Here is a 27,609-nt window from a genome sequence, read left to right as displayed (position 1 = left end):
AATGCTTATGTATGATTGTCATGAGTGATGCTCATGAATGTTTATGTATGAATGACATGAGTGATGCTCATGTATAATTTTGGAATATTGGGCGTACTTTTGATCACCTAGTGGGTGATAATAGCGGCAGGTTGCCGAATAATTTTGGAGTATTGGGTGTACTTTTGATCACCTGGTTGGTGAGGCGTACTTTTGATCACCTGGTTGGTGATAATAGCGGCAAGTTGCCGAATAATTTTGGAGTACTGGGCGTACTTTTGATCACCTGGTTGGTGATAATAGCGGCAGGTTGCCGAATAATTTTTTGTAGTACTGGACGTACTTTTGATCACCTGGTTGGTGATAATAGAGGGTCTGGCTCTTTTGGGCCTATGGGCCTTCGCCCTCCACATAACACTTCAACCCATTATTTTGGGCTTGACGTTTTTTTTTATTACCCTTTGATAGGGTTTATACATATGTCTGCGAAGATAAGAAAAATAATTTACATCATTCAAAAATAAATCTGACCCTCTCCTCAATGGGTCATGCCCATAATTTACATTGTTCTTTTTTCTGCATGCCATCACTGCCGCAATTATGTCTGCTTTTTTTTTTTTATCTTCTTTTGCTTTCTGCTTTTGCTTTTACTTTCTCTTTTCTCTTTTGCTTTCTACTTTTGTTTCCCACTTCATTTCCAGACATCCTTTTGCTTTTCCTTTTCTCTTTTTGCTTTTGTTTTCCTTGATCTTTTTCCACTGCACCTCTGATTTCTTTGAGTATGGGGTCTTCTGACTCGAGCACATTCTCACCATTTTCGTTGTCGGTGGTGTCACCCTGCTCATTCTGTTTGAAACCAATCATTACAGTTTTGGCCAGAGCTTCAAAGACCTTCTGCACTGTTGGATTTGTGTTGCCTTGAGCCATGAATCTTCTGAACACATCTTCTCTCAACCCATCATTTCTGTGGAGTTTGATCGTCTTTTCGATTTCAAGCTGCTTCCTGCTACTTTTCGATTTCAAACAGAAATTTAATCAAATAATCAGGACACTCAACTGTTTTTTAGAGTTCACTGCCTAATTCCATGCGAAGGCACAGTGGAATTATTTCTATTGACAGAAGGAAACTAATAACTTCAGTATCATCAACCTTCACCAAGGCACCAATGACTCATAAACTCGTAAGCCTTAAGTACTCAAATTGTCTTGCCTTGCATTAAGGAACAACATTCTTGTATCTGGGTGGGAAGCTACGCACTGAAGAAGAGCAAGAGCATTGCAAACTCAATTGGATTGTGCCGGAGTCAGATTTGGTGGTGATAGAATAGGGTATATTGAAACTATCTCCTGGATGAGTGCAGCAATAGTACCAAAAGAATTCCACAATACAGGAGCCAAATCTTGAAATAATTCTCTCGTCTTTGAAAGTTCAAGAAGCGCGTTTTCTCGAAGATCAGGATTACTCAAGTCAAGCACCAAGTGCTCTGCTTATGCCATTTTACGATCTTTGTTTGCTTGAGCTCCAGCAATGCTTGGTGCTGAAACGCTTAGACCTCCGAATGGAACATTTAATGAAAGTGACTGGGGCCAGTTTGCCATTAATTGCAACACCCTAAATTCTCACCACTCGGGTATTGAGACAGATTTTATTATCAGGTAGGGTTGCCTGACTGCACCTTGACGTACTTAATTCAACTAAAGAAGAAGCCTTGGGCGAACAATGGAATGGAGACGTTGCCGATCTTTCTCTCTCTCTCCGTCGCTTCGAGTATTGCTTGGTTCGCCGTTTAAATGGGCAAACTTGGAATACGGGCATGCGTCGTTTAAGGCCTTGTATGACAGCATGAAGTCCTCGCAAGGAGTGTCGTACGCAGTCGTAAAGCTCTTCTCTGATTACATAAGCGATACTCTATTTTGCAGCGCTTCTGCGAAGTAAAATGTGACTCTTTCAGTTGGATCTCTGTGGTCTAAGACCGATTCCCTAAGTCGAACCAGAGACTTGACGGTGGAGAACAGGGATTGCTGAGTCGACTCGGGCAGTGGGGTCGAAACGGATCGGCGCAATAGAGACCGAAATCAGAATTGCTCATCTGCCACGTGTCTCAAGCAGAAGGCAGGTTGGAACTATCTGTTGAATCCCTACCACCTATTATGCTATCCACCGCCTATTGTGAGAGGGAGAAGAGTAAACTACAAAGTGTGAAGCGAGTAAGAAATTGGTGCTGGAATTTGTCTTGCAGTTGTAAGGAGAGACTGAGTGAGAAAGGAGGTGGCTCCGTGGGTTTTCTGGGAAAGCTTTGGGTTCTTGGGTTTTTGCAGATTCACGGTGGTGAGATGAAAAATTGAGAAAGAACCGACATAGATTTTTGTGTCGATTCCCACAGACGGCGCCGAATGTTGATGCACAAAACCGGAGGGGTCTTAGAACAACGTAAATCCGACCATTAATCTGCAAGAAATGTAAAGAACACAGGATGTATCGTGGTTCACCCCAATGTTTGGGCTACGTCCACACTGATTATTGTATTTCTCTTAGAGGATTATGAGGGAGAGGGTGAGAGAGCTTCTGAGGGTGAAAAAGTTCTTCCCATGGCCTAAGAATTGGCCACCCCTAATGAGGAGAGTGATGAGTCCTTTTATAGAATAAGGGCTCCTCACTTATTACATATTTGCCCATTCCTTTACTACATAATTACATTTGAATCCTCCGAGTATTTATATGAGATCTAAATACGGATGCCCTAAGTATGGTACAAACAAGTTTGATCAAAGTAAATTATGTCAATTAATTGTGAGATCTATCTAATTTTTTGTTCATAAACCAAAGTAGCAATTCGGCTAAAATTTAAACACCAATTAATACTCCAACTTTCTAAAAAACAAAAGAAAAACAACAAAGGTCTGGGTGTGTGGTCAGGTGAGGAGACCCTTCTTTACCAACCACCCTACTCTTTGAGCCATCAAGGGCAAGTGCTTAACCTCAACTGCCGACTCCTCCAACCTCGTCTACGCTTGCTTGTTGTTGATTACAGATTGAGAGAAAAGCTTTGAGTTGAGCAGATGTCATTGCCTTCTTCCACTTCCATAAAACAACCACAACCCCATGTCCATGATGTCGAAGATGTTGATGTCATCACCTGCAAAGGTATGTATTATATGTTTTTTAATTTCTACAACTAAATCAAAATCAAATACCAAAATACTTACTCATGTGTTATGTTTGTTGGAATTTAGGATTATTTTGTTATTTGAATTTGAGCTTAGCCCGTTACTATTAGGGTTTCGTTTTCTTGCTTATTAGGGTTCGGTTAGTTCTCTATATATATGATACTTTGTAGCTCGTAAAATAAACAAGTCATTCACAATGTAGCCTCTTGGAGTTTTGTAGCCGTTTCGGCATTCTCGTTTATTTAATAATACTATTAGTTTGTTAGTCTCGTTCGTTGCGCGCTCTGATATTCAACTTGGTATCATAGCAGGTTTGATTCTTGTGGATCTAATATGCTTATGTTTGTTCGTATTGCCTATGTTTTTGTCCAGTTTCGATCTGTGAAACTTTTTTCATTTTTTGGTTTGAGTTACCCTTTTGTTGTCGTTACCAAAAAAAAATCTGTTAAAGTTTGAAGCCGGAGTCGCGCCAAGCCACCAGCCGTTACCCTTGCTATCGCCCACCATTGTGTTTGTTCCTCTTCCCTCCGTAAAGATGAACCCACCAACCCGTATTGCACCTGCATCAGACCCGCGCCACTCATAGCTGCCCGCATCAGGTCACCACCTACGCACTGCCTACACCAGACTGTTGCCTGAAACCCCAACCTGACCCGCCAATCTAACCAATCCACCACACCACTGCTACACCTCTGTCTCCCACCGCTGTTGTACCTACTGCCATCCCTGCCTCCAGATGATTCATTCCATGACCTACTGCTGCACATCTGTCGTTATGCCGACTAAGCCATCCTGACCAGATTTGTTGAACCAACCCTCCACCCCACCACTGTCTTTTGCTTCCTCACTTGAAAAGCCTGCAACCACACCTCGAAGTCTGAGTTCAAAATGTTGGTTTGCACTTGTTTTACACCCAGTTTGCTAACGTGAACCGAAGAAAGAGAGAATGGAGTTGAAGCTTTGGTCCTTGTTGATTGAAGCTATCGTTGGGCTTGTATTGGTTGATTTGGATTCAGAATGAAATTTGTTTGCCAATCACTCGAGTGCTTAAACTTGTGACCACCCGAGTGATAAGTTTTGTTTTTTATTCGTTCGTTGCTACAGTTGAGATATAGGAATCTAGTTTGTTGAGTGACAGAGTCCATACTCCCAGCATTTGGTTTCCAGAATTTGTTGATTGCTGGAATTGCTTGTTTGGTCACTTGCTTGCTCTCTTGGATTGTTCGTTTGCTAGCTTGAATCGCTTGCCTTGTCGTGTCCGCCTAACGGAGCTCGCCTTGTCGTGTCCACCTAACAGAGCTTGCCTTGTCGTGTCCGCCTAACGGAGCTTGCCTTGTCTTATCCACCTAACAGAGCTTGTCTTGTCTTGTCCGCCTAACGGAGCTTACATCCACATCTGCTTGTTGGCAAACTCATGACGTGTACTGCCATGAGTTTGACGGGGGGTGTTGGAATTTAGGATTATTTTGTTATTTGAATTTGGGCTTAGCTCGTTAGTATTAGGGTTTCGTTTTCTTGCTTATTAGGGTTAGGTTAGTTCTCTATATATATGATGTTTTGTAGCTCGTAGAATAAACAAGTCATTCACAATGTAGCCTCTTGGAGTTTTGTAGCCGTTTCGGCATTCTCGTTTATTTAATAATACTATTATTTTGTTAGTCTCGTTCGTTGCGCACTCTAATATCAACTATGTTTTGTGAAAATCCAAATCCAAATGAAAATGTAAAAGCAGCGGCAGTGGCGTGGGGAGCTGGACGGCCTTTGGTGATAGAGCAAGTGAATGTGAGTCCACCTCAGCCAATGGAGATAAGGATCAAAGTTGTCTGCACCTCTCTCTGTCGTAGTGACCTCTCTGCCTGGGAGTCTCAGGTATTTCTTTTCTTTTTCTTATTCTTCAATTTTTTTTGTTGACCGGCTCGCATTTATTTCTGTCATTTTAATTGCAGGCTATCTTTCCTCGGATATTTGGCCATGAAGCAACGGGGTAAATTATTTCTGTATTTTCTATTTCATCTACTTATATATATAAATATATATATATATATATAATAGCAGTCGAGAGTGTGGGGGAGGGAGTGACTGAATGTACTCAAGGGGACCATGTGCTAACAGTGTTCATTGGGGAATGCGGGAAATGCAGGCAATGCGCATCGGGTAAAACTAACATCTGCCATCTCCTGGGGCTTGAAAGGAGAGGCGTAATGCACTGCGATCAGAGGACACGCTTCTCTATAAATGCCACTGGGGAGCCCGTTTACCATTATTGTGCAGTTTCAAGTTTTAGCGAATATACTGTGGTGCACTCAGGATGTGCTGTCAAAATCAGCTCACTTGTGCCTCTGGAGGAAGTATGCCTTCTCAGTTGTGGAGTAGCTGGAGGTAGAGTTTCAAGTCTTGCTGATATTGCCATGAGATCGCATGATACATGCATACACATGATGTATGCATACATATATAGCTCAGAGGGTTTAAGGTTTGGTAGAGGAATGCAATTTCAGTTTATGATAGCCCTCAGACACCGCTACATGGACTTCTATGTAGGCTGTATGCGTATTGGTAATGACAATTCTTGGTCAACGAAAAGCATATCTAACATATGTTATGTATGGATACAAATTTTTAGGCTTGGGTGCAGCTTCGAACATTGCTGATATATCTAATGGATCAAGTGTGGTGATATTCGGTCTTGGGACAGTAGGCCTTTCTGTAAGTACAGGTTTACCTTTATATCGGTACAGTAGGCCTTGCAAAAATGACAGCAGCAGCAATGCAGCATATAATTCAAACAATAATGGTTTCGTGTGTGATAGGTTTCACAGGGTGCAAAGCTTCGGGGAGCATCTCAAATAATTGGTGTTGACACTTGTTAAATTTTAGGTAGACGGACCATTGGTCCACTCCAACAAGATCGATACTGTCCTCATTTGATCACCTACTCAATCCGTCAGGTGTGGGGGGTGGGTTTTAATCCAAAAAGGCTCGGTATTAGTTAGAGTGGGATAACACTCCCCCGCACTTGAGACCTCATTTTATGGGTCACACGTGGAGTTCCACACATCGGCAACCACGTGGAGCCAAGTCGGGGCTCACCCGTTCCATCAGGTGTGGGGTTTCCCCTGGCTCTGATACCATGTTAAATTTCAGGTAGACGGGTCATGGTCTACTCCAACGATATCGATATTGTGGACAACACTTGGTCACCTACTCAATCCGTCAGATGTGGAGTTTTATCACAAAAGGCATCGGTGTTAGTTAGAGTAGGGTAATTCTATTTTAAGGGCTTGTTCTCAAGCCTTCTGGCCGATGTGGGACAAAGGAATTCTAACAACACTAATCCTGAAAAGGGTGAAAATGGTATATTTTGAGAGATATGTGTTTCTTCTATCTGGATTCTGGAGTTATATGTTAAATTATGATGCTCTTACTGGTACACACTGCTAAAGCTTTTGGAATTACAGAATTTATCAAACCAAATGACGGCAAAGAACCTATTCAACAGGTAATTCTGACTAAACCATATGGTCCAGATGGATCCCCCGCCCCCAATTTAATATTATCAAAGAAAATAATAATAATAATAATAATTAAATAGTCAGCGTGACCGATGGTTGGAGCTTGGTTGTAGATAGGGATGGGCAAAATACCCATGGGTATGGGTAACCGCGGTTACCCGCCCATTTAAAGTTGACGGTTATGGTTATGGGTAACCGTTTAGACAAATAAACGGTTATGGGTATAACCGTTTATCCATGAAATTTAAATGGGCGGTTATGGGTATTATCCGCGGTTATAACGGGTATCCATCGATTATGGGTAATATTCATAATTATAACGGGTATCCATTTACCCATTTAATTTAATATATGTAAAATTATAAAAAAAAAATTAAAAACCCTCAGAGAATAATTTACAACTCCGTCACTCTCTCTCTCCGCCTCTCGACTTCGTCACTCTCTCTCTCCGTCACTCACACTTCACAGATACACAGAAAAGGGTTAGAATAACGAACTTTTCTATTTATTATTCTCCGCTTATTCTCTCTCTCTCTCTTCACTCACACTTCACAGATACACATCTCATACAGCACCTTCTTGTATGAGCCTTTAAATAGAACCAACAACTCTACCCGCCAAGTTACAACCTAATCATTTGTTCTATTTTGTTATCCTTTTTATTCTCTCTCTCTCTCTCTCTCTCTCTCTCTCTCTCTCTCTCTCTCTCTCTCTCTCTCTCTCTCTCTCTCTCTCTCTCTCTCTCTCTCTCTCTCTCTCTCTCTGTTTTCATTTGCGCTTGCTTGGGTTTTATGACAAATTTTTCTTTTGTAATTTTCAAATTGTTAAAAAAAAATAATGTAGACGGGCGAAAAAAAAAGGTAAATGGATAAAAAAGGATAAACGGGAGAAAAAATGGGTAAACGGGTAAATGGTTATGGTTATGGTTAAATGAGTAAATGGTTATGGGTAAATGGGTACACGGTTATGGGTATGGATAATCGTTTATAAACGGTTATGGTTATGGGTATAACTATTTATGTAATTACCCAACGGGTAAACGGTTATGCGGGTATGAACATAAACGGTTATGGGTAAATAATCGCGGTTACCCGCCCGCCATAACCGTTGCCCATCCCTAGTTGTAGATTGAATGAGGTGATTGGAATTCTACAGTGAGTAAGGAACGATAATGGATCAACTTGAATATCATTTGTCTTGAAACTAAAATGTGAGCTAACGTTCTTTCAGGTTATTAAGCATATGACAGGCGGTGGAGCAGATTACTCATTTGAATGTATAGGTGACACTGGGATGGTAATTGGTAACTACTGCATTGCAGGCATGTTGCGATGTAAGTTTCTCATATCTCAGGGTTTCCTTTTCTTTTTAAGCATATCTCATATTTAATTTTGTGTGTAAATTGATGAAGTTCTATTCATTCAACTTGGCCTCGTTTTTATATGGCGTTTGCTTGAAGGGATGGGGTTTGACAGTTACACTTGGAATGCCAAAGTGAAGCCCGAAATAACAGCTCATTATGGAGCATTTCTTACTGGAAGAACATTGAAGGGATCGCTATTTGGAGGATGGAAACCTAAAACTGATCTCCCTTCCTTAGTAGAAATGTACACAAAAAAGGTAATTGAACTAACTAAAATTCCACTGAAGCTTCAAGAAAGATATATCATCTAATATGAAGTGTCCTTTTACCTTTCATTATGGTAGAATTCATTATGTCCTCATGTAGTTTAGGTAATCTACAGACCATCTTCGGTCCTAGCACTCTGGTACTTACCAGAAAATGCGACAGGGGGGATGTCTAAGCAATAGAGCTCTTGTTAACACTTTAGCATGTTTTAGTTTGATAAATGTCTAATGTCTCGATGATTCAACGTGATCACAGAAACATTTCCTTTTATATGAGCAAATAGAAATTGAATAACTGTTGAAGTTTCCGAAGCATTTTTAGTATGTCAAAATAATAATATTGAAGCCTTCCAGTTTGGCCTTGTTTTTATGAAAAAGATTTTGCTTGAAGAATTTTTGAATTAACAAAAAGTACACAGAGCCTAATAATTATAAAACGTATGTTTTGTTAATTGGAAAATGCAGGAAATCCAAGTTGATGAGTACTTAACACATAACCTGCCGTTTGAAGATGTGAATAAAGCTTTCAATCTCATGCGAGAAGGCAAGTGTTTGCGTTGTGTCATCCACATGGAAAACTAGTTTTCCCTTGTTTTGTCACCTTGGTCCTTTGATAGAACAAGAGCACAAATTGCCTTTGTACGTCCTACATGCAAGATTTGATTGTTCCACCCTTGTTCTGATCAAGTTTTATCTACTCGTGGAGGATAATTATCTGTGATTAATAATCCTTTCCATTGGAAGTTGGAAGGCTAGCTCAAGTAACTGGCACTCCTTCCTTCCCCCAGCTGTTTAAACTTTATTGTAAACTGTTCCCTGTTGCAACATTAGTGAATTTTAGTTTAAAGAATCCAATCAATATCCATGTATGCAATTGATGTCAAAGATTATTTACAAACATAAAGAGAGAATTTGTATCCACCAACCGTATTACTCGGTAATTACTTGGTTCATGCTCGAGAACTGAATTGGAGATTCTTTCATTTGTTGCGTGGCAATCAAATTGAAGCTTCTCTTGGGGGAAAATAAATGAATTTGATATTGTATTTCAAGTTTCTAAAAGAAAAGGCACAAAGTTGAATGATATATACATATGTGAAGCCTGCCTTTGTTGATGGATTGATGTAGGAAAATAGGGGTCGATCAAAGTGGAGAGATTCATAGAAACAAAAGTCGTACAAAATAAGAAATAATGGTGCAAAAATGAGAAAACATTGGTTTTTAGCTAAGGAAAAGGCAACAAGTCATTGTTGCATATTTGCTAGTAGCTTAAGCAGGCTTCGAGAAAAGAGAGACTTGAGTTTAAAATTTTAGGAAAGTTTGAGTTTTGGCTATTTTTGTCTTTTCCTGTTTTATAAGAATTTATTAGTTTTCTTTTGTGTTTCGTTTATTTACTAGACTTACATGTCCTAGTAGTAGAATTAGAGTTTGACGTCTATATAAAGGCTTGGCTTATCGAAGTTGTAATTCAGATTATGTCATATTATTATCAACCAAATTTAGAGTTTTCTATTTTGTGGGTGAATTCCAATTTGTCTGTTGAGTTTGGACGCTTGTCAATCCTTGTATCTTTGTCAATCATTGTATCTCTATTTTTTCAGAAAAATCAATCCTTAAATTATAAAAATATGTCAATTACATCTCTAATATTATATTCGAAGCTACTATATTCAATTTTCCGTCAATTTAAGTCACGTTACTTGCATGTGATACACATTTGGGGGTAGATTGGTAGTTTTTCATAAATAAATTGTGTATAGAGTTAACTTTGGAGGATAAATTGGTAGTTTTTCAAAAAGAAATATTGTAAGTTAACTTTTGATGGTAAATTGGACGTTAATTTGCAACCTATATGAAATGTTAAGGGTTTATAGACGAAAAAATGATAATATTATACTTTAAAGTGTGTTAAGTAACCTAAGTTGACGAAAAATTGGATAAAATAGCTTTGAATATAATAGTAGGAATGAATTTAGCAATTTTTAATAAATTTAGGGACTTTTTATCCCTAAAAATAATTCAGGGACCTAATTTTCACTGGGATGATAGTTCAGGGACTAAATCTACACTTCACCCTTGTTTGAAACATTGAATGAACAAATTAACCTACTATACACCTTGAAGGTCAAAATAACTTGGTTTTAGGAATGCTATTTTGAATTTGTAACTGACAAGGGATGAAGGCAACCAAGGTATTATTCGCATTTGAATGCTTATTAACTTGATTGGCTGAACCACCGCACATCCTTTATATACACTTGGCGCTGTAAGTATAAATTGCGATATGTTTGTCGTTTTGAGTAGGTGAGGGGGTGATCTGTGATCGAAACTTTTTTTCTCCCAAAAAAGTCGTAGGAATATTATTAAGAAAGGCCGGAGGACCATACGCAAACGTTAGGAAACCTACATGCTTATTTATATACACGGACTGGAAACGTAGACATGAGGGAAAGTTAATTAACAATAGAGATGGCTGATCACCAGAGAGTTGGTGTTCATCCTGCTGGAGATGTGGAGGCACCACCAACTGCAATACCACCTATGCCTCCGGTGGTGCTACTGCATGGACACAGTTCATCATCATCATCAACTACAGAGAGAGAAAGCGACAGAGAAAACGAAGCTGCTTCTGCTTCTGCTTCAGGCGAATAATCACTCTGCTCCTTTATCTCATCTTCCACCCTAAACTTCCTAATTACTCGGATGATAGCTTGAAGATTAGCGACTTAAGGCACAATTTGGACATGACCTTATATGCTCAATTCGACGTCAAATAACAGCCAATTACCCAAACAAGAGAATGGAGTTTACTACGAGAAAGGTGGCCGGTTGAGTGTGTGGTATACAACCACGAAGCTTTATGACGCTACCAAAGTTTTACCAAGCTCATCAGAACAAAACTCTACTCAATGTAGCCTTGACTGGCCAAACGCAAAATGGAAGCACTTTCCATATGTATTTCCATCAATGCAGTTGTCGTTTTCTCTCGTAGTAAACGCAGCCATTGAGTTGTGACGGAAATAAAAAAATATTTTATATGTAATGGTGTACAGATCTACATAGAGTCATGTCTATCGATAAAATGTCATGTCATGTGTCCTACAATAGTTAAAAATATATAACTAGAAGGATCTACGAGCAGAGTGAATCACATAATCAGAACTTGAACTGACCTGCAGGATCAGTTTCAACTTGAACTAACCAGAACACCTGATGGATTTTGTCACCTGTACGTTCCAGTCATTCTGGGTGCATCTTATGTGATACAGACCCAACCACTTCAATTTATAAAGTGGATTAACAATACCTCTCATTGCCATCCATGGAAGCATGTTTGGCTTCTAAATAGCAGGACAACATAGAAGAACTAATCACCAGTCAAAGCCCGCGGTCTGTGCTCAATCGTAAACAAGGACATCCCAGTTTGTGAAATTGCTCTAACAAATGCCATATTTGCCGTTACAGTTGGAGCACACCAGGAATCACCAGTACCAAAAACAACCTTATTCTTCAAAGCCAGTTTTCTAGTGGTTGGAAGGCTCATCATGCGTTCAGAGGGACTATCAGGAACAACCCTGCACCAGTCCTAAAGGTTATTAGCGCATGATAATACCAACAAAAGGAAAATGATTAACCAGATACAGACCCTATAGATAATAAAGGAGCAAATCATCAAACCTATCATACCAACGTCCATACAACTCAGTTTGAACCTCAATGCAGACCAGGGTTGGTCGGTTATCACAAATGTGCAGTGCTCATTTCCTTCTTTCTATAAATTTTCATTTCCTAATTAAATAAATAACCTCAAAATATGTTTAATGTCCTAGACTGAGGGCACTAGAATCTAGTTAGGCTTTACCAACCTCGGAAGCCAATATGTAAGTCTATTTCATGCATCATCCTCCAAATGCAATCTACAAAGTTCCTCGTATGTGCAATGACCTATATCATACACCCAAGGTTAACTCACCAATTAAGTTGAAGCATTCCGCAGGCCGAAGCCAATTATATAAGGAAAAACAACTTAAAACAGTTTTTGGTTTTTAGTTTTCATTTTGTGTACTTTTCCTTATACATTTCTGCTACATCTCTTCCAGCATCCTTCCTCCACTCTTCTTTATCTCTCTTTCTCCCATGTTTTTATTCTATCTCCAACACAAAAATGAAAACTAAAAACTAAAAAAACAAAAAAGAAGTTGTTATCAAATGGACCCTTAGTTTTTTCTATAATGTCAGTGTTTATATCCTTTTGAAATTGGGGCAGACACAAAAAAATGTTTAAAGAAGTAACAAAAAACTGGTAGGAAAACTCACGTAAGATACTTTAGCAAATGGCTAGCTCTCAAGTTCTCATTGGGCCCACCACACATAAATGCTAACTCTTTGAACTCCAAAAGGACACTTTCACAGATTATGCCTCTCTTTCCAGACATTGCGCGACCAAGTTCAACAAGAATTGGATTCTGAATCTCAGACATCACCTGGCAGGATATCAAGAAACCATAACCTGGATTGGATGTTAATGTAACATAAATCTTGTGAAAGGTGGATAATTTTATTTAGTTCCCAGAACGAAAAAATGGTTGATGAGGCATATAAACAAACTTTATGAGTCAGCATGATAGCAAATACCATAAGAAATATTTAAGGAAAAGATAAATAAATATAATAAGAAGTTCAATGTACAGAGTAACAGTGGTTAAAATCTTATAGGTTGTCATTTTAACGGACTGCCAATGATCTACTGAACCAATCCATCTTTATTTGTGTTTATTAAGTATCTGCCACACTGTAAAACAATAAACTTGAACAGCCTGGATTGAAAGGATTTCTCAAGATATTTTAAATCTTAAAAGTAAAACTGACCATTCACAGAGTAATACCACAGAGCCAACAGACACGCTAACTCTAAAACTAACTACTTTTTGAGTTCATAATTCAATCCTTCAATACGGCTATGTCCCGCTATAACACCAAAAGATTTCCAAGAAAATGGGACGGGAAGCACAAAACTAGAATGAAGAACTAACCTGTTGAATCACAAACTCGTAGTTACCCTTAAACCGCTGCCTCAATTCACTTTCTGGAGTAGCCAAAAGCTTGTCTGTACCACCATTACTAATACCCGATATAAGAGCAATCAAAGCAGTTGTATCAAAGTTAATAAGTTCACCATCACCCAGAATACGCCCCAGTTTCACAGATTCCACATTTTTTGCATCCAATGAGTGAATTCCCATTCTTGAAATCAGAGAAGAGAAAACAGGGAAAAATTGAGTGTCCTCCTTTGAGACAGACGGATCCTGGTAAGTCTCAGCAGCCACCTCTCCCAGGCATGAGTCCTTGACATCAGATTCTGAACTGAAAACAGTGTCCCTTGGATCATTAACCTTTATTTCAAATACACAAGCCTGTTGAAACGTTCTTGCGGCAAGTACATTAGTCCAGTCACCAGGTTCCTCGGATAAATCAAAATCAAAGTCTAAAATAGGAAAATCCAATCGAAACTCAGTTGCCCCAAACTCCTCTTTTAGTCTATCACAAATAACGCTGCTAAGACCGTTTCGGTATGAGAAGAAAAGAATAATCGAGGAAGGTTTGAGTGCCACAGCAGAGCGGGCAGCAGCAGTGAGTTGCTGAATACGCAATTTTAAGCCCCTACTCTTATGATGGGAAGGGGATCGGAAGCCAGTCCACGTAATGTATTTAGGGTTCCTGTCGGAGACAACAATCCAGACAGGGTTCCTATGGAGTGTGCAAACTATATCAACATGGACGTGTTTGTGGTTGACACAAGGGTCGGTTTGCTGTGCAACTGGGGCTAAGGTTGAGAAAGGGATTGGCTTGCAAACGCGAGAAACCCCAGTAATGAAGGGCTGCCGGAGAATGTGAACAACTGCCTCGATGTGTCCGATATTGACACTGCCAAAATTACAGTTGAAATTAACAAAAAAGATACCCGTCAAATACAAGACAGACACTCCACAATCAAAATCAGTCCATTTCATTCCAGTTCACAAGTAATGAAAGGCGAAGGAGATGACAATTACTTGTTTGTTTACTTTTCAGTCGATATATTTCCACGATAAAATCATTAAGCAGCTAAGTGGGTTTAGATTATTTGGAGACTAAATAGAATTAGACGCCAGGCCATAAAAAACTCAACTCATTCATTCACAATCACAATAAAATAAAAAAACTCAACTCATGCATAAACAAGTAAAGAAATGAAAAGCAAACCAGATGATAATTATTTGTTTGTTTGATTTTGGAATTTCATTGATTCAGACGATACATTTCGAATTTCATTATAATAGAATGAGATGATGTGAAAATGAATGGGCAAGCAATTCAGTGCAAACCTCTTGATGTTGGTGAGGGGAGTTGAAGAAGTGGAGGAGGAGGCGGCGGAGGAGGAGCGGGAGAGAAAAATGAGTTCGGAGTGAACCAGTTTGAGAAGAGTGCGTTTGATGTTGGTAGGAGCTGGCAATCCCTCAATCCGCCCTATCACAAATCTGCATCTCTTCCTTGCCAATTCCAATTCCACTGCTGCTTGTTGTGCTGCATATGCATCTGCTTCTGCTCCATCAATCACTTCCTTTCTTCCGACTTCCATTTTTGCTCAACGAGGTACTCCAACAAGAAAGAAAATACTCCATGTACGTATGAGGCACGCACGGCAGGCCCAACGCCTTTTATATACTGTGGCTCGGCTCACTAAAAGCCCATTTATCTCACTTGGACCAACTCATGCAACACGAAAAGAAGCCCATTGATCTCAATGCTGTCCTGTGGTCGGCTGTGTCTTTCTATTCCAGTCTCCACCTCTTTTGTTTCTCCTCCTTCCTCTCAAATTCTCAATTCTTCCATTCCATTCCACAGTGACAGTGTTAACAGTGCATTCCAGCGCCGCAGACGACGAGTCCGGGGCCTTCTCTTCGTCTTCTCCGGTATTCCATCTTCTTCTTCTCGCTACTTTTCCTCAACTATTTGTTTATTTATTTTTATTATTTCTGCTGCTGCTGATGATATTTCTCTTCTGTTTTATTCTTCATTTTTTCTGCCCAACGAACCCAGCCTAGGGCTCTTGATTTAGCCAGTTGTTGTTATTGCAAATCACTTCTTTCACATCTTTTGGGCTTAACCTGCAATTAATACCCCTTTTGATTAAAGATTAAAGGTTACAGATTAAAGGCTAAATATCATGCTGGATAGGATAATCTGGTGTAAATTATAACAATCCTCTGAATTTTTTTTAATTTCTTTCGTGCTAAGCCAAAATATATATTCATTATAATGTCATTTCATCTGCTATAGGTGAAGCAATGGCCGTTGAAGAGGACTCCGTTGAACAAGTACTTGCAGCGCGTCAAGAGAGGCTAAGAGCTCTTAAAGCTGCTCAGGAACTGTTAAACACTCCAGATGAGGATTCCGCTCAAGCTCACGATAACACTAATGAAAACAATGCAATTAGTGACGAAGCGTGAGTAGATCCTATTCATGTTTTGTATGTTAATATCCCTTACCTATCCTCCATTTTCTAAATAGTCTTATTCAAGTATTATATTAATTTTAAATTCACAAGTTTGTGGGTTGATAATGTGAACATTATTTGGTAATTTTACCCATGATGTTTGCAATCCCTACTCGCTCTGGATTTATATTTCATACGCATGTGTCATTTGAGATGATACTAAACGGTTTTCTTTGCATTTAATATTTCATGTATCTCTACAAGCATGAGGTATGCATGTGATTATGGGTTTTTTTGGGGATAACATAACTATGGATTATGTGGTTTCATCGTGAGCACAAGATCTTTAGGGTGAGGACAAGAGTAAACCTGAATAATCCCCAAAAGGAGCAGCTGAATGAAGTTTGGGAAGTAGATACTGTCGTACCATACACATATGAGACTTCTGCTTCCATTTTTTTTCATAGTCTATGTCTTCACTTATACTAGCATTTGGAATTCATTTCATGGTTGTATTTGTTTAGCTTAGTGAGATAGTTGATTTATAGTAGAAGGCTTGGTCAGGATGTTTTCCATTATATCATTACTTGATACATAGGTTTTGTCTGTTCTTCATGGCCTTTAAGTTTATAGGACCCAGAAAAAATGGCTGCCTCCTAAACTGTAAGTTTGTGCAGTAATGCCAACATGAAATTCCGAAATTATGTTCCTCATGATAAGCAGCTTCAGGGGGGAAAGCTTGTTCCACCGGTGCTGCCAAAGTTTGAAGACCCTGTTGCAGCAGTACCTCCTCTATCAGAGAAGAAAGAGGTGCTTGATTATTTTTGAATTTCGAGGCCCACTCTCTTATTCAGTTAATCACTAGCATCTGTGCTTTTCAAAGGGATTGTTCCTTATCTTACATGTGCTAATTCTGGATCAACGTTCAGGACCCATTTGTGAATATTGCTCCTAAAAAACCAAACTGGGAACTTCGCAGGGATGTGCAGAAGAGGCTTGATAAGCTTGAAAAGCGAACACAAAAGGCAATGCTTAAACTTATGGGTATGTAATTACCATTTTCACCATCACCCTCCATAGAAAATTTAAAAGATTGAACATCATGAAATATTTTCTTAAATTGATTCGTTAGAAGGCGTGCCATAAGTTTCGATCACCATTACCGTATTGTTGTTTTCAGAAATAAAGCAGTTGATCTCTTCATATTTCTTTTCATCTTTCCTAATATTGAGCTGTATGTCAGTAACTTGCATTGTTACTTTCCTCGCCATTATTAAAGTCATGCTTCCCCCACTGGGAAATATATCAATCTCACATGGTGTCCCATTGGATATTCAGTTGCATTGTCTGGAGAAGTAAATAGTTTCAGAACCATAATTGGGGCCTCAGTTCAGCCTCTGCATTAAAAAGATCAAGTCTTTTCGTTGATGTGCTTGGCTTACAATGTAAAGAGGCTAACATTGCATTTGGTTAGGAAATTGGTTTGAAGGTTTCAAGGAACTGCATCACTTTACACTTTAATTAATCTATCTCCTGTGACAATGAGAATCAACTGCTTAATAACTGGTTTTCTCTTTCTTTTTGTATTTTTTTGTTTTAGCAGGGGAACAAGAGAAGCAAAAGCAATTGGATAGAGATGGCGGAAATGGTGGAGAAGACTAGAATTGACTTTTCCTGACCCTGGCACCTGAAAAACAAAAAGGGGAAAAGGAGAAAAAATCACATAAGCTCTTCGAGTTAAACATCAGACCTTCCCCGCTCACTTTTAAACATGTTGAATAGAGATTTGTACCTGTTTGCAAGTAGTGACTTGGAAATCTGCTTCTTTTAGCTTTATTATTGATGATAAACTCTGAGTTCTGCATTTGTTGAAACTGAATGTATTCTTGGTATTTTCGCCAAACAACGAAAATGGTGTCAATAGACTCCATACAAACATCCACAGCCAACTTGAGCTATCAACACCCTAGACAGAATGGCCTGCTGCAGTTCCAAGTTGGAAATTCCGACCTGTTGGGAGCCACAATGTGTGATTTTGTGCTTGATTATCCTTGGTTCTTGTTGATGAAAATATTACAGGAGAAAGTCTTGGTTACAGCCACCACCTCTACATCTAGAGAAGAAATTATAGAGCAGCATGTGCGCAGTAGGTGGATTGAGATGCGGTGGCCGTACCCAAGACCCACTCCGATTCCAAATCCAAAGTGACATCCAAGATCCAACTTCCAACCAACAAATCCAGTCAATTTAAACAGAATAATTTTAGAATGCTTTTTTATGAAATGAAAGTGATGGGCAAACGTATTTGTACTGGATTAACTTTGATGGGCAAATACCCCATTTTTGGTACTTTGCAAACAAATCATTCATCTCTTTCCCTGAAGCAGTCAATTAACAACTTACACACAAGAGAGGGGAGACTTTTACAGAGCTCTATCAAAAGTAAATTACTCACGGGAGAAGGAACAGAAGAAATTTATAAGGAAAAATGGATGCACAACGATTGAAGAATAATCCACCCAGTTTCGAATGGCCATCTGCACTTCTGGATCGGTCACTTTTACTCTGTAACGCAGAAAACTATTCTCATATATTGCTTATATTCTGTCATTCCTGAGCTGGTTGGAGCCCTTATTCATGTGCTCCATGTTCCAAGAGGGGTCTACTGGAGGAAGTTGGAATTCATCCGGTTTCAAGGCCAATGCAAAATCGGGCAATGTTGGTGCTGTCTCCATGATTCTGCAGTTGAAATATCCAAAACCAGACGTTAATTATTCCCGAGGGTTTGTTCTATGTATCATCAGCCAAGAACACTGAGATTGCAATTAGGGGTGCCAAGAGTGAAAAGGAGATTGCATTTAGGCATAAACAAAATACTATTGGTAATAGTTCTCTCAGGCAGGAACAGGACATACTTCTCGTGTGAGTACAGATCACGGTTTATCCGCACTTTGCTTGAAGCATCTTTTGGAATTTTCTCAGATAGATACTTCATGGTTCCCCAGAGCGGTGGATTTCTGCATAATGTGTAAAAAAGCACTTAACCATTAAAAGAAGAACGATTGACAAGAAGAAGAAAACTGATCAGCTAATGGACATTTCAATCTTGAAACATCCAATGCTACATACGAGAAGGTAGATCTTCACAATACGCACACAAATTTCAAGAAGGGCCTGTAGAATAATCTCTGCTAATATCTAGAGATTGGACTAGACTCTAGAGTAGATAATTTAGGAGACAGTTTTCTTAGGAAGAGTTCTCGTAGAAACTGAACTCCATCTTAATGGCCTAAAGTTGCAAATCTCATACTAAAGACAATTTTATGTTCGTTCCTTGTACATGTTTGTGTTTGACGTTCATGGAGATAGGGAGAGAGGATAAAGATATTGCGGCTACAGCATATAATTTATTGCCCCTAGAAAAAACAGCAGATAATCTGCTAGATGCCACCCAATGAAATTAGCAAAATGAATACACAAATCCAGCCTCTACCCACCTCGACAAAGGGGAAGCAGCATTAAATGCTTCGCATGCCTTCTTACTTTCTTTGAAATACTCATCTGCTGCTTGCAAAGCAGCTACAGCCATCCCATGAAATTTTTCTGTGTTACCCTCATCAAGGATCAAACCATGATAGTAATATGCAGCAGCCTGGTTAAAATGGGAAGGTTAAAATTGGAAGAACTTTGGTTAGCTGTTCAGAACACAAACTTCAATCGTAATTCGTAATTGAAATCAAATATTCAACATTAGCAGCGTAAGACCCCTCCCTATCAGCTAGATCAACTCGAAAGAATGAACTAAACTACATGATTCTTCATGAATAGTTCAATATACTTTCATTTGGCAGTTACTCATTCAGAAAAGACAATAGTGTATCAGAAACTAGAACATAGGTATCAAAATCTGCATGCACGTAATCTAATACAAGGGAAGACAAACCGAATGAGCGAGTAATCACCAACGTAGAAAATACAAATGACCAACTTGATATCTTTTTTAGATAAATGCAAGTGTGCTTTCTAGAGGAATCACTACAAGGCCACTATTTTCCCTCCATAAATAAAACATACATGTTAAATCACGCTTTTGGTTTCCTTATTACTCTCATAGACACTATCCTTATAGTGGGAGGTAAACTCATAAGTTTAGAAGGATAGTGGTAAGAGCATAAAAAAGACAAGCAGAAAGTGCAAAATACCTTTGCCTCAACATATTTCCACTTCACAAAGAGCCGATGCTTTTCACCCCAACCATTTAATAATGGAAGGTTCATAATGTTATCTTGAGCCTGCAAATAAATGGCAAAAAGAAAGCAATATGCTTCAGGATCACCATGTGATTCAACAAACATATAATGTGTTCGGATGACAAGAGTAATCATGACAAACATAGTGAACCACAAGAATTAACAACTTATATAAGACATGTAACTGATATGAAATGTATAGGAACTTCTCACAACTACTCCAAATAGAGAACAGCCAAAATTACTCAATGTTGGGAAGGGCAACAGGAAAACCTAAGAATGTACCAAAAAATTGGATTATGAATAAAAGGAATACTGAATAAGGATATGATTTTAGACAAACAGCACAAATTGGAGGTTAGATCCTCTTGTTTGGAGTATTGAGAGAGTTCCTGTTTTTTTACCCATTCTAAATGTTGGGTATGTGGGTAAGTTCAGCATCATGGGCATGCATCATATATGCACGTGAAGGCATGATATCCTTTGTGAAAGAGAATCCGGCACATTACGAAAGACTACTGATAGAAAGAGATAATAACCTAGAACCAAACAAACTCACTAGTAAATATAGAGTAGTAGTATAAATGGGGTAAGCTCACCTAAGGCATCAAACAAAAGAGGGTGTATATTTGTTATCATTTTTGGTTTTTTCACCTTGCCATCGATGGAATCCATCATGTTCTCACAACGCGGTTTTAGAATCACTATAATGGTCCGTTAATCTAGAATATCTAAATTCAGACCCTAAACTGATGCTATTCGAGCTGACTACTGTTTCCTCTTTCCAACTCAATTCACAAGGTTCAAATTCAAAATGCACATAAGCCAAAGGAGATGAATTAAAACAGGAACACAATGGAAGCATGGAAAATTTATAACAAATATCCCAGACATTAAATGATATTACTCATTGACAAGATCAAACCAGCAATCATGATAAATTTCTTACCTGTTGCCAATACTTCACCATTTCACATGCAAGCCTTCGCTTCACTGCAAGTGTAGCTTTTGTGCTATCTATTGCCATTCCAAGTTGAATATCAACACCCTACAGGAGACAGGTGGAAAGAATGAAAGAATGAAGTAAAAATTATAAAATAAAACAAAGAAATCAAAAGATAAAAGGGTCAGCAAAACATAATAGTCAGAAGACACAAGGTTCCAACTAAATTTCATTTTCGGGATAAGCTGGACGATAACGAGATGTCAAAAAAGAAAGAAAGAAGATGCATGAAAAACCAAACTTATTGCAGTTGTACCCTTTGTGCCCATTAAGCAGGACAGGTTCACAACTTCAGGCTGACTGCAATACTTATGTTTTATAGTAAAAGATGGCATTTCAGAAGCATAAATCCTGAAATATAAAATGCAACATTTTACCAGATCAGTCCCTTTAAGTAAAGTTACTACCTGTCCTAATGCTTGTAGGCAAAGCGCTCGAAGAACTCCTTCTGCTAAGTCAATTGGCAGATTTCTCCTGCAATCAAGGAATAGTCAAAAGATTATAAATAACAGCGTTAGGAACATGATAACAAGCAGAAAGTTAAAAATCAGTGCAAATTTTAAACTGATACAAACTTGAGCTCAGTAGGCAACTGTGGAAGAACATGTCGGACGGCACAATCAAGGTATCCTGCTGCCTTCAGGAAAATATCAATGGAAGCTCGCCTACTCTCTGTAACAACAAGAAAAACAATGGAACCTTCATAGTATGACCAATGAAAAAGAAAGGGCCATGCAAGGCACAACCTAAAGGTAGACTGATGACAACTACTGCATACACTGATTTTGTTAATTTTCTTTAGAAGTCTTACAAAAACAAGATTTCTGATAATATAATATAAACAGGTGAAACAAAGAACTTAGTACGAAGTATCAAACACAAAATCCATTTTTCATTCGTCTTAGTGAATTCCTTAACATATCAGCATACTGCTATTAAATGAATTTTCAGTTTTTTTTATCTCCGATTTTCCAATTCCTACTATTTTTCACTGAGTTCCTACGTCAACCATACTAGGTTTCACCCAAAAATTACTGCATCTGATTCTTAAATCCAGGCGACAGTTTTGTACTATAACACAAAGTTCTCTTAGAAACTGAGAAGACTTTATAACCATTAAAGCTATACTCATTCTAGAAAGCATTGACAACACAACTTTTCTCGTTAACTTAACAAGCCATGGTAGGATAATAATAGAGGTCGTACCCAGTGCACAAGGCTCCCGCTTTACGCAGGGTCTGGGAGAGGTGAATGTCGGCTAGCCTTACCCCCATTTATGGAGAGGCTGCTCCCATTTATGGTAGGATAATAATAGAGACGATAAAAAAATCATAATTAATCGGCTATAGCTCAGTTTTCATGAGGTAATGCCTACCTTCTGTTACTTTTGGCTGATAACCATCACCAGATGTTCTTGGAAGAAGTAACAAGTTAGCTTGTGATAATGATAGCATTGCCATTAAGTGCAAAATCGACAGCACCTCGTACCATGCATTAGACATAGCTGTTTCCTGTAGAATCATTCATTCACATTAAGCGAGGTTCCCCTTGACAATATCATTGAATCTGAACACTATTTGAGGAATGACTGAATGAGGAAAGCAAAAACTATGATTTGCACAACAGAGAAATATGAGCTTTAAGAGCGCTCCCACATGCCCACCTCTGCATCATCCTCATGATTTACCCACAAAAATTGAACCTTGTGGTGTAGCTGGCTTCCTTCACATTATAAATAAGAAACGCCTTTAGGATTTACTAAAACTTGTGGATACAATTAAATGAGATGGCATGAGATCATGATTTACCATCTTTCATTAATCCCAAAAGGACAGGCAAATAATCCTCGAGAGCCTGCTGAAGATCAGCCAATGTTGAACCACCTGATGATAAGAATTCATTTAGATAAAGAAATATCTGAGTTCAGATATCATTTGGAAAAATTAACAAGCTTGTGTTTATGAGAACCATGTTGAGTAGCAGCTCTTCTCCTCGTTCTGGTAATTGTTGGACCTTCTTGGGCAGCCATTACAACTATGCGAGTCCTTAAAGCAGTTAGGCGTTCCACTAAACTTTTGGACAAGTGATCACCAAGTGACTGAGAGAAATCAACAGGTTTAGGGATTCGCAAACCAGGAACATAGACAGAAACTTCCCCAATATTTGCCGGCCTCCTCCTATTTCCTAGTGTATCTTTCGGTGTTGAGACCAGGCATCCCATATCCTAAGACTCGCTATATCTGCTAACCAAACAAAGTTCATTCAATCAGAATCGGCGGCTGTATATATAGATTATAGACACACGCATACGATTCTCTATGCATATGAATTTGCAAATTAACGCAGGCAGACTCTCTCACACATGAAACAGTGGTGAATTCAGAAGAGCATGCATATGAAACAGAAACGAAGATTATTCAAATACTATAGTCCAAAGGATGGAGATGGGTATCACAAGGAGGAGGAACATAATAAACAGCAAGGAAGGCATAATTAAATGCCAACCACCAAAGTGCACAAGTAGTAGGTTGTTGTTCACGGGCAACACCTAAATGGCTTGACTAGAACTCTCTCTGTCTTTGAGATTGAGATTGAGAAATTAAATTTTATTAATTGGTATTTAAAAACAATTATATCTATTTACAAAGGTAGACCAAGTGTGAAGGAAGGGAGCATTAATTAGTAGTATGTAAAGAAATAAATAAGAGTTGGGAAAATTTGATGAAATAAAAAACAAACCTCGTCTGTTAAAGGAAGGGTGAGTGATTGGTCTAGCGTTGTTGTATTTTCTGCAGCAAAAGGAAAAAAAGAAATAGAAGAATCAGAGAGGCTAGAAGAAAAAAATTAAAAAAATTAGTTAGTTTTTTGTGAAAGGAGGAGAGAATGAATCACATGAAAGGCATGAGGGAGGCATGGCGTTGGACAAGAGTTGAAAGAGAAAGAAGGGGGTGATTTCTCGTGCAACCAATTGCAATTCCATTTGCATACGTACGCCCGTCCGTTGAAATGATATGTGAAATGTGAATGTGAAAGTAAAGCAATTCTACAATTTAACTACAAATACTCTAAAGGAAAGGAAAGGAAAACATTTGGTGCTTGGTAATTGGTAATTGGTATTTGGTATTTGGTATTTGGTATTTGGAGTAACCTAACCCTTCCTCTCACGAAATAGTGAACTGGAGCCGAGGATTATGAGTAAAGAAAGGGTGTCCAACCAAACAAGTTGAAACAAGCAACAACTGGAGCAAAGCATTGAATTGAATTCTATTAAATTAAAAACCCAGAATTCCAGGCTTCAAGCTTCAAAGCTTCAAGCTTGAAGGGACTCCAAAGTCTCCGAGGCTCCAATCCAAGCAACTGGAAGCAATTGAATAATTGATAGGGTGAGAAGGCGAGAATACTTACCAGTTAACATACAAGGCAGCGACTTTGGATTGAGTTTCCAAGTTGGTGGACTCTTTCGATCATCAACCCCCAATCAGTCAGTCAGTCTCCTCCATTAACGATAATATGAGAAGGAACAAACAAGCTCTTTTACTCTATGACGGACACCCCACAATTACCGCCTTTAGCCTTTAAGAAGCTTTAATCTTTTAAGCTTATTTGGTCTCTGCAGTCTGGAGAGAGATTGATCACAGACCAACAGCCCTTGAAAATTTTTACAAAGAGGAGAAAGGCAGCCTGCCTTTTTGTTGATGTAGGAGCAGAGTCGTCCGGAGTCCAGAGAAGAAAGAGCCGAACAAACATAAGTGAGGAGGACAGAGGAGGGTATTGGAAATTTGGAAAATGTAAAATTCCTTATATTAAAAATGAAGTATTGTTATTAACATTTCAAAATTTTCATTTTACACTTCAAAATTCAAATTTTTTATATTTAGAAAGAAAAATACACTTGTAAAAAGGGTAGGATGAGATTTTCTAAGTACCAAACATCAATTCCCTAAGAATAAAATAAATAACAATTAAAGCCAGGGCCATGTTTGATGTTTCTACTTAACTTTGTTAACTACACATACAACTACAGCTTCCTAAAGCTTTCAGCCTTTTTGAGTTTTAACTTCACTCACTCGACACAAAATTAACAAATGGGGGAAATTGGAAAATTGGAATGTAACTTTCAACTTTGTGTATCCTCTTCCTTCCAATATTATTATTATTATTTTATATATCCATCACCATTCAATGGATTTTCGGAGTAGAATTCTTTTATCTTTTTTTTTTCTTATCTTTTCTTTTTTCTTATTTAAACGATTACGGTTAAATCACATCATATTATTTTTTTATAAAAATATAAAATATAAAATATAAAATGTAAAAGAAAATGATAACAAGGGGAGTAAAGAGAATTTTAATCCCTCTCTCTCTCCTTTTTTTTTTTTTTTCTTTTCTTTCTTTCCTTCCTTGGATACTGGTTTCTCTTTCATTTTTTCTCTCTGTCAGTGTTAGTGCTCATCATACGACGGACATCACTGGTGACCAGTGAGTGATGAGATAAAAAGAGTTGGTCGGTCCTTCTTTTCCTACGTCAACATTAACTGACGGTTATTCTTGTCATTTCTGCACGCCCTTTTCACTTGCACAAATTGCATTGCATGTTTATTTTTTCACCCTTCTTTCTATTTCCGGCAACAACTGTTAACTTATCAATTAATCAAAATTATGAATTGAGAATGTTGGTGTTGATATCGGAGTGTACACTTGTCGTTTGCAACTCATCTTTTCTTCTTTTCTCTTTTCAGAACTACAGAAAATATAACAAAACAAAGCCAGTTCCATCTGACTTGAATCGATTTCGTCCCCATTACGACTACATATTTCACAAAATAAACGACTAGTGGCAACCATATAATGGTGCAACTACTCCTGGAGGCAGGGAGGAGGCTTATCCAAAAGTTTTATGGTAGTGCGAGCTGTCGAGTAATGGGTACTTTGGTTTTTTTTTAAGTGTTATATCTCGAATAAATTGTTTATATTATAAAATTAATTGATAATACGAAGAGTAGTCTATTTATCTATAAATATATATAATGTTCATTAACTTTTAGTAGTGGAATTCATACTCTCAACATATCTTTTTTATATATATTTTTAACCAAATATCTAATTGTTGTAAAGTTCAAGTTTCACATTTTTATTATGGAATTAACTTGGATCAGCCGGTTCAAATGAACTTTACACCCATGATTAGAACAACTTATTATAAATGAAAATTTCAGGTAAATTTCATCAGTACAAAAAATCAATATAAATTACTAATGTAAATGAAGTTTAGCATATCCTAATAATTCTTATGGTCTTCAATCATGTTTAGTCATTGAACTATATATACAAACAAATAATCGAACTCGGTAAAGGTATCGTAAACCGTCTATCTATTTTCAATAGTCAATTGATTAAATAATTTTTAATTGATTTTTTATGAGATCATCTTTACACCAAAGTGAATTATAACGTGAACGGTCTCGAGTATAAGCATGAAGTTATGTAAATTGGATACAAAATATTTTGAAGAGGAGTTCATCCTAAACCTTGAGGAGCCAAGTGTTGATCTTTATAAAAATAGATGGATAGATTCGGCAAAAGTATTATAAACCGTCTATTTTTTTACTATAATTGGTTGACTAAATAATTGTAATTTTAATTGATTTTTGCAGAAATGATATTTTTAAAATGATTTATATAATATGAACAATTTCAATCATAAGTACGAAGTTATGTGAATATGCACCAAGCCTTAAGAAACCAAGCTCTTCTTATACTTTGTCCAAATTATTGAGACTTGAGCGTGGACGTTGTCTTCATGTCTCCTCTTTTCCTTCCATCCCTTATTGACACCGAATAAATAATAATGTATGCACTTATCGACTAATTACCAACTTATAAACAGTAAAAAAATAATACTTGCATCTCTCTATGAAAAAATGCACATATCTCACCTTTTTAATAGCATACATATATTCAAGGTATGGCACCATATAAATTCATTTGTATAAACTGCATAAATTTCGTAATTGAAATTGTTAAATTTCTTAATCTTCATTTGATTATTAGAATAAGTGATTGTTTAGTCATTCAAATGTATTGAATAAATGAACAATTTCATCATGCAAATGTTCTATGTTACTCGTACTGACGATTATCCTAATTAAAACTTGATCACAAGCCATTAATAAAGAATTTTTCTTCAACTTGATGTGTTCCAAATTCAAAACATTCTTTTTTTCTTTTTCTAATTGAGCTTGGAGTAGTAATTAACGTTGTTTGTAATAAAGAAAACAAAAAAAGAATAATATGGATATTAATACATAATACGTACACGTTATTTTGGCTTTCATGACTTTGGTACTTTGGTAGGTAATTAACTTGAGTGAGGATCTTGGGGATCCTCAAATCACATATGTTCATCGTACATTGTGCAGTCACAAATTATTATAAATTTTTTGATTTAAAATTAAATATAAATAATGTCTGACGAAAATTGATCGGACGATGTACAATAAACAAATGTTAATGTTTTGGATTTGGATTTGGTCATTGTCCTGACTAATTACAGACTTCCAGTTGTTTCTAGAATAGTAATATTTGTTATCA

At 37.8% G+C, this 27,609-nt stretch overlaps 3 protein-coding genes and 3 pseudogenes across 7 annotated transcripts; 3 read left to right on the top strand and 3 right to left on the bottom strand.

The window, feature by feature from the left end:
• Positions 1–985: 985 nt before the first annotated feature.
• Positions 986–1,737, bottom strand: LOC126599202 (uncharacterized; annotated as a pseudogene).
• A 3,327-nt stretch (positions 1,738–5,064) lies between these two features.
• On the top strand, positions 5,065–9,039 carry LOC126600497 (alcohol dehydrogenase-like 6; annotated as a pseudogene).
• A 1,677-nt stretch (positions 9,040–10,716) lies between these two features.
• Positions 10,717–11,656, top strand: LOC126599540 (NDR1/HIN1-like protein 6; annotated as a pseudogene).
• Positions 11,298–14,969, bottom strand: LOC126599536 (uncharacterized). 2 transcript variants are annotated; one of them, XR_007615181.1, is made up of 5 exons: positions 14,654–14,969; positions 13,322–14,213; positions 12,606–12,772; positions 12,155–12,233; positions 11,715–11,863 (listed from the first exon to the last, which is right to left on the bottom strand). XR_007615181.1 is itself a non-coding variant. In XM_050265927.1 (4 exons), exons 1-4 carry the CDS (start codon positions 14,905–14,907, stop codon positions 11,656–11,658), a joined length of 1,521 nt encoding a protein of 506 aa, XP_050121884.1. In that variant the 5' UTR covers positions 14,908–14,968; the 3' UTR covers positions 11,298–11,655. The 2 variants fall into 2 exon arrangements, 1 of the variants encoding a protein (XP_050121884.1); XM_050265927.1 differs by lacking the exon at positions 12,155–12,233 and having other exon boundaries at positions 11,298–11,863; positions 14,654–14,968.
• Positions 14,970–15,077: 108 nt separating this feature from the next.
• Positions 15,078–17,703, top strand: LOC126599539 (uncharacterized). 2 transcript variants are annotated; one of them, XM_050265932.1, is made up of 5 exons: positions 15,078–15,241; positions 15,609–15,774; positions 16,443–16,575; positions 16,695–16,809; positions 17,369–17,703. In XM_050265932.1, exons 2-5 carry the CDS (start codon positions 15,617–15,619, stop codon positions 17,425–17,427), a joined length of 465 nt encoding a protein of 154 aa, XP_050121889.1. In that variant the 5' UTR covers positions 15,078–15,241; positions 15,609–15,616; the 3' UTR covers positions 17,428–17,703. The 2 variants fall into 2 exon arrangements, with proteins under 2 accessions (XP_050121889.1, XP_050121888.1); XM_050265931.1 differs by having other exon boundaries at positions 17,366–17,703.
• A 351-nt stretch (positions 17,704–18,054) lies between these two features.
• On the bottom strand, positions 18,055–24,794 carry LOC126599537 (uncharacterized). 3 transcript variants are annotated; one of them, XM_050265928.1, is made up of 13 exons: positions 24,424–24,794; positions 23,758–23,807; positions 22,987–23,258; positions 22,827–22,901; positions 22,682–22,740; positions 22,394–22,529; positions 21,594–21,690; positions 21,426–21,492; positions 20,965–21,063; positions 19,968–20,057; positions 19,263–19,417; positions 18,681–18,782; positions 18,055–18,504 (listed from the first exon to the last, which is right to left on the bottom strand). In XM_050265928.1, the coding sequence occupies exons 3-13, from the start codon at positions 23,237–23,239 to the stop codon at positions 18,363–18,365; spliced, it is 1,275 nt and encodes a 424-aa protein (XP_050121885.1). In that variant the 5' UTR covers positions 23,240–23,258; positions 23,758–23,807; positions 24,424–24,794; the 3' UTR covers positions 18,055–18,362. The 3 variants fall into 3 exon arrangements, with proteins under 3 accessions (XP_050121885.1, XP_050121887.1, XP_050121886.1); XM_050265930.1 differs by lacking the exon at positions 23,758–23,807 and having other exon boundaries at positions 22,987–23,261; XM_050265929.1 differs by lacking the exon at positions 23,758–23,807.
• Positions 24,795–27,609: the final 2,815 nt, after the last annotated feature.

This window comes from Malus sylvestris, chromosome 14 (assembly GCF_916048215.2).
Source record: "Malus sylvestris chromosome 14, drMalSylv7.2, whole genome shotgun sequence".
Classification (NCBI taxonomy): domain Eukaryota; kingdom Viridiplantae; phylum Streptophyta; class Magnoliopsida; order Rosales; family Rosaceae; genus Malus; species Malus sylvestris.
Note: the sequence above shows the minus strand (reverse complement) of the source record. Positions and strands in the feature narration are given on the sequence as shown.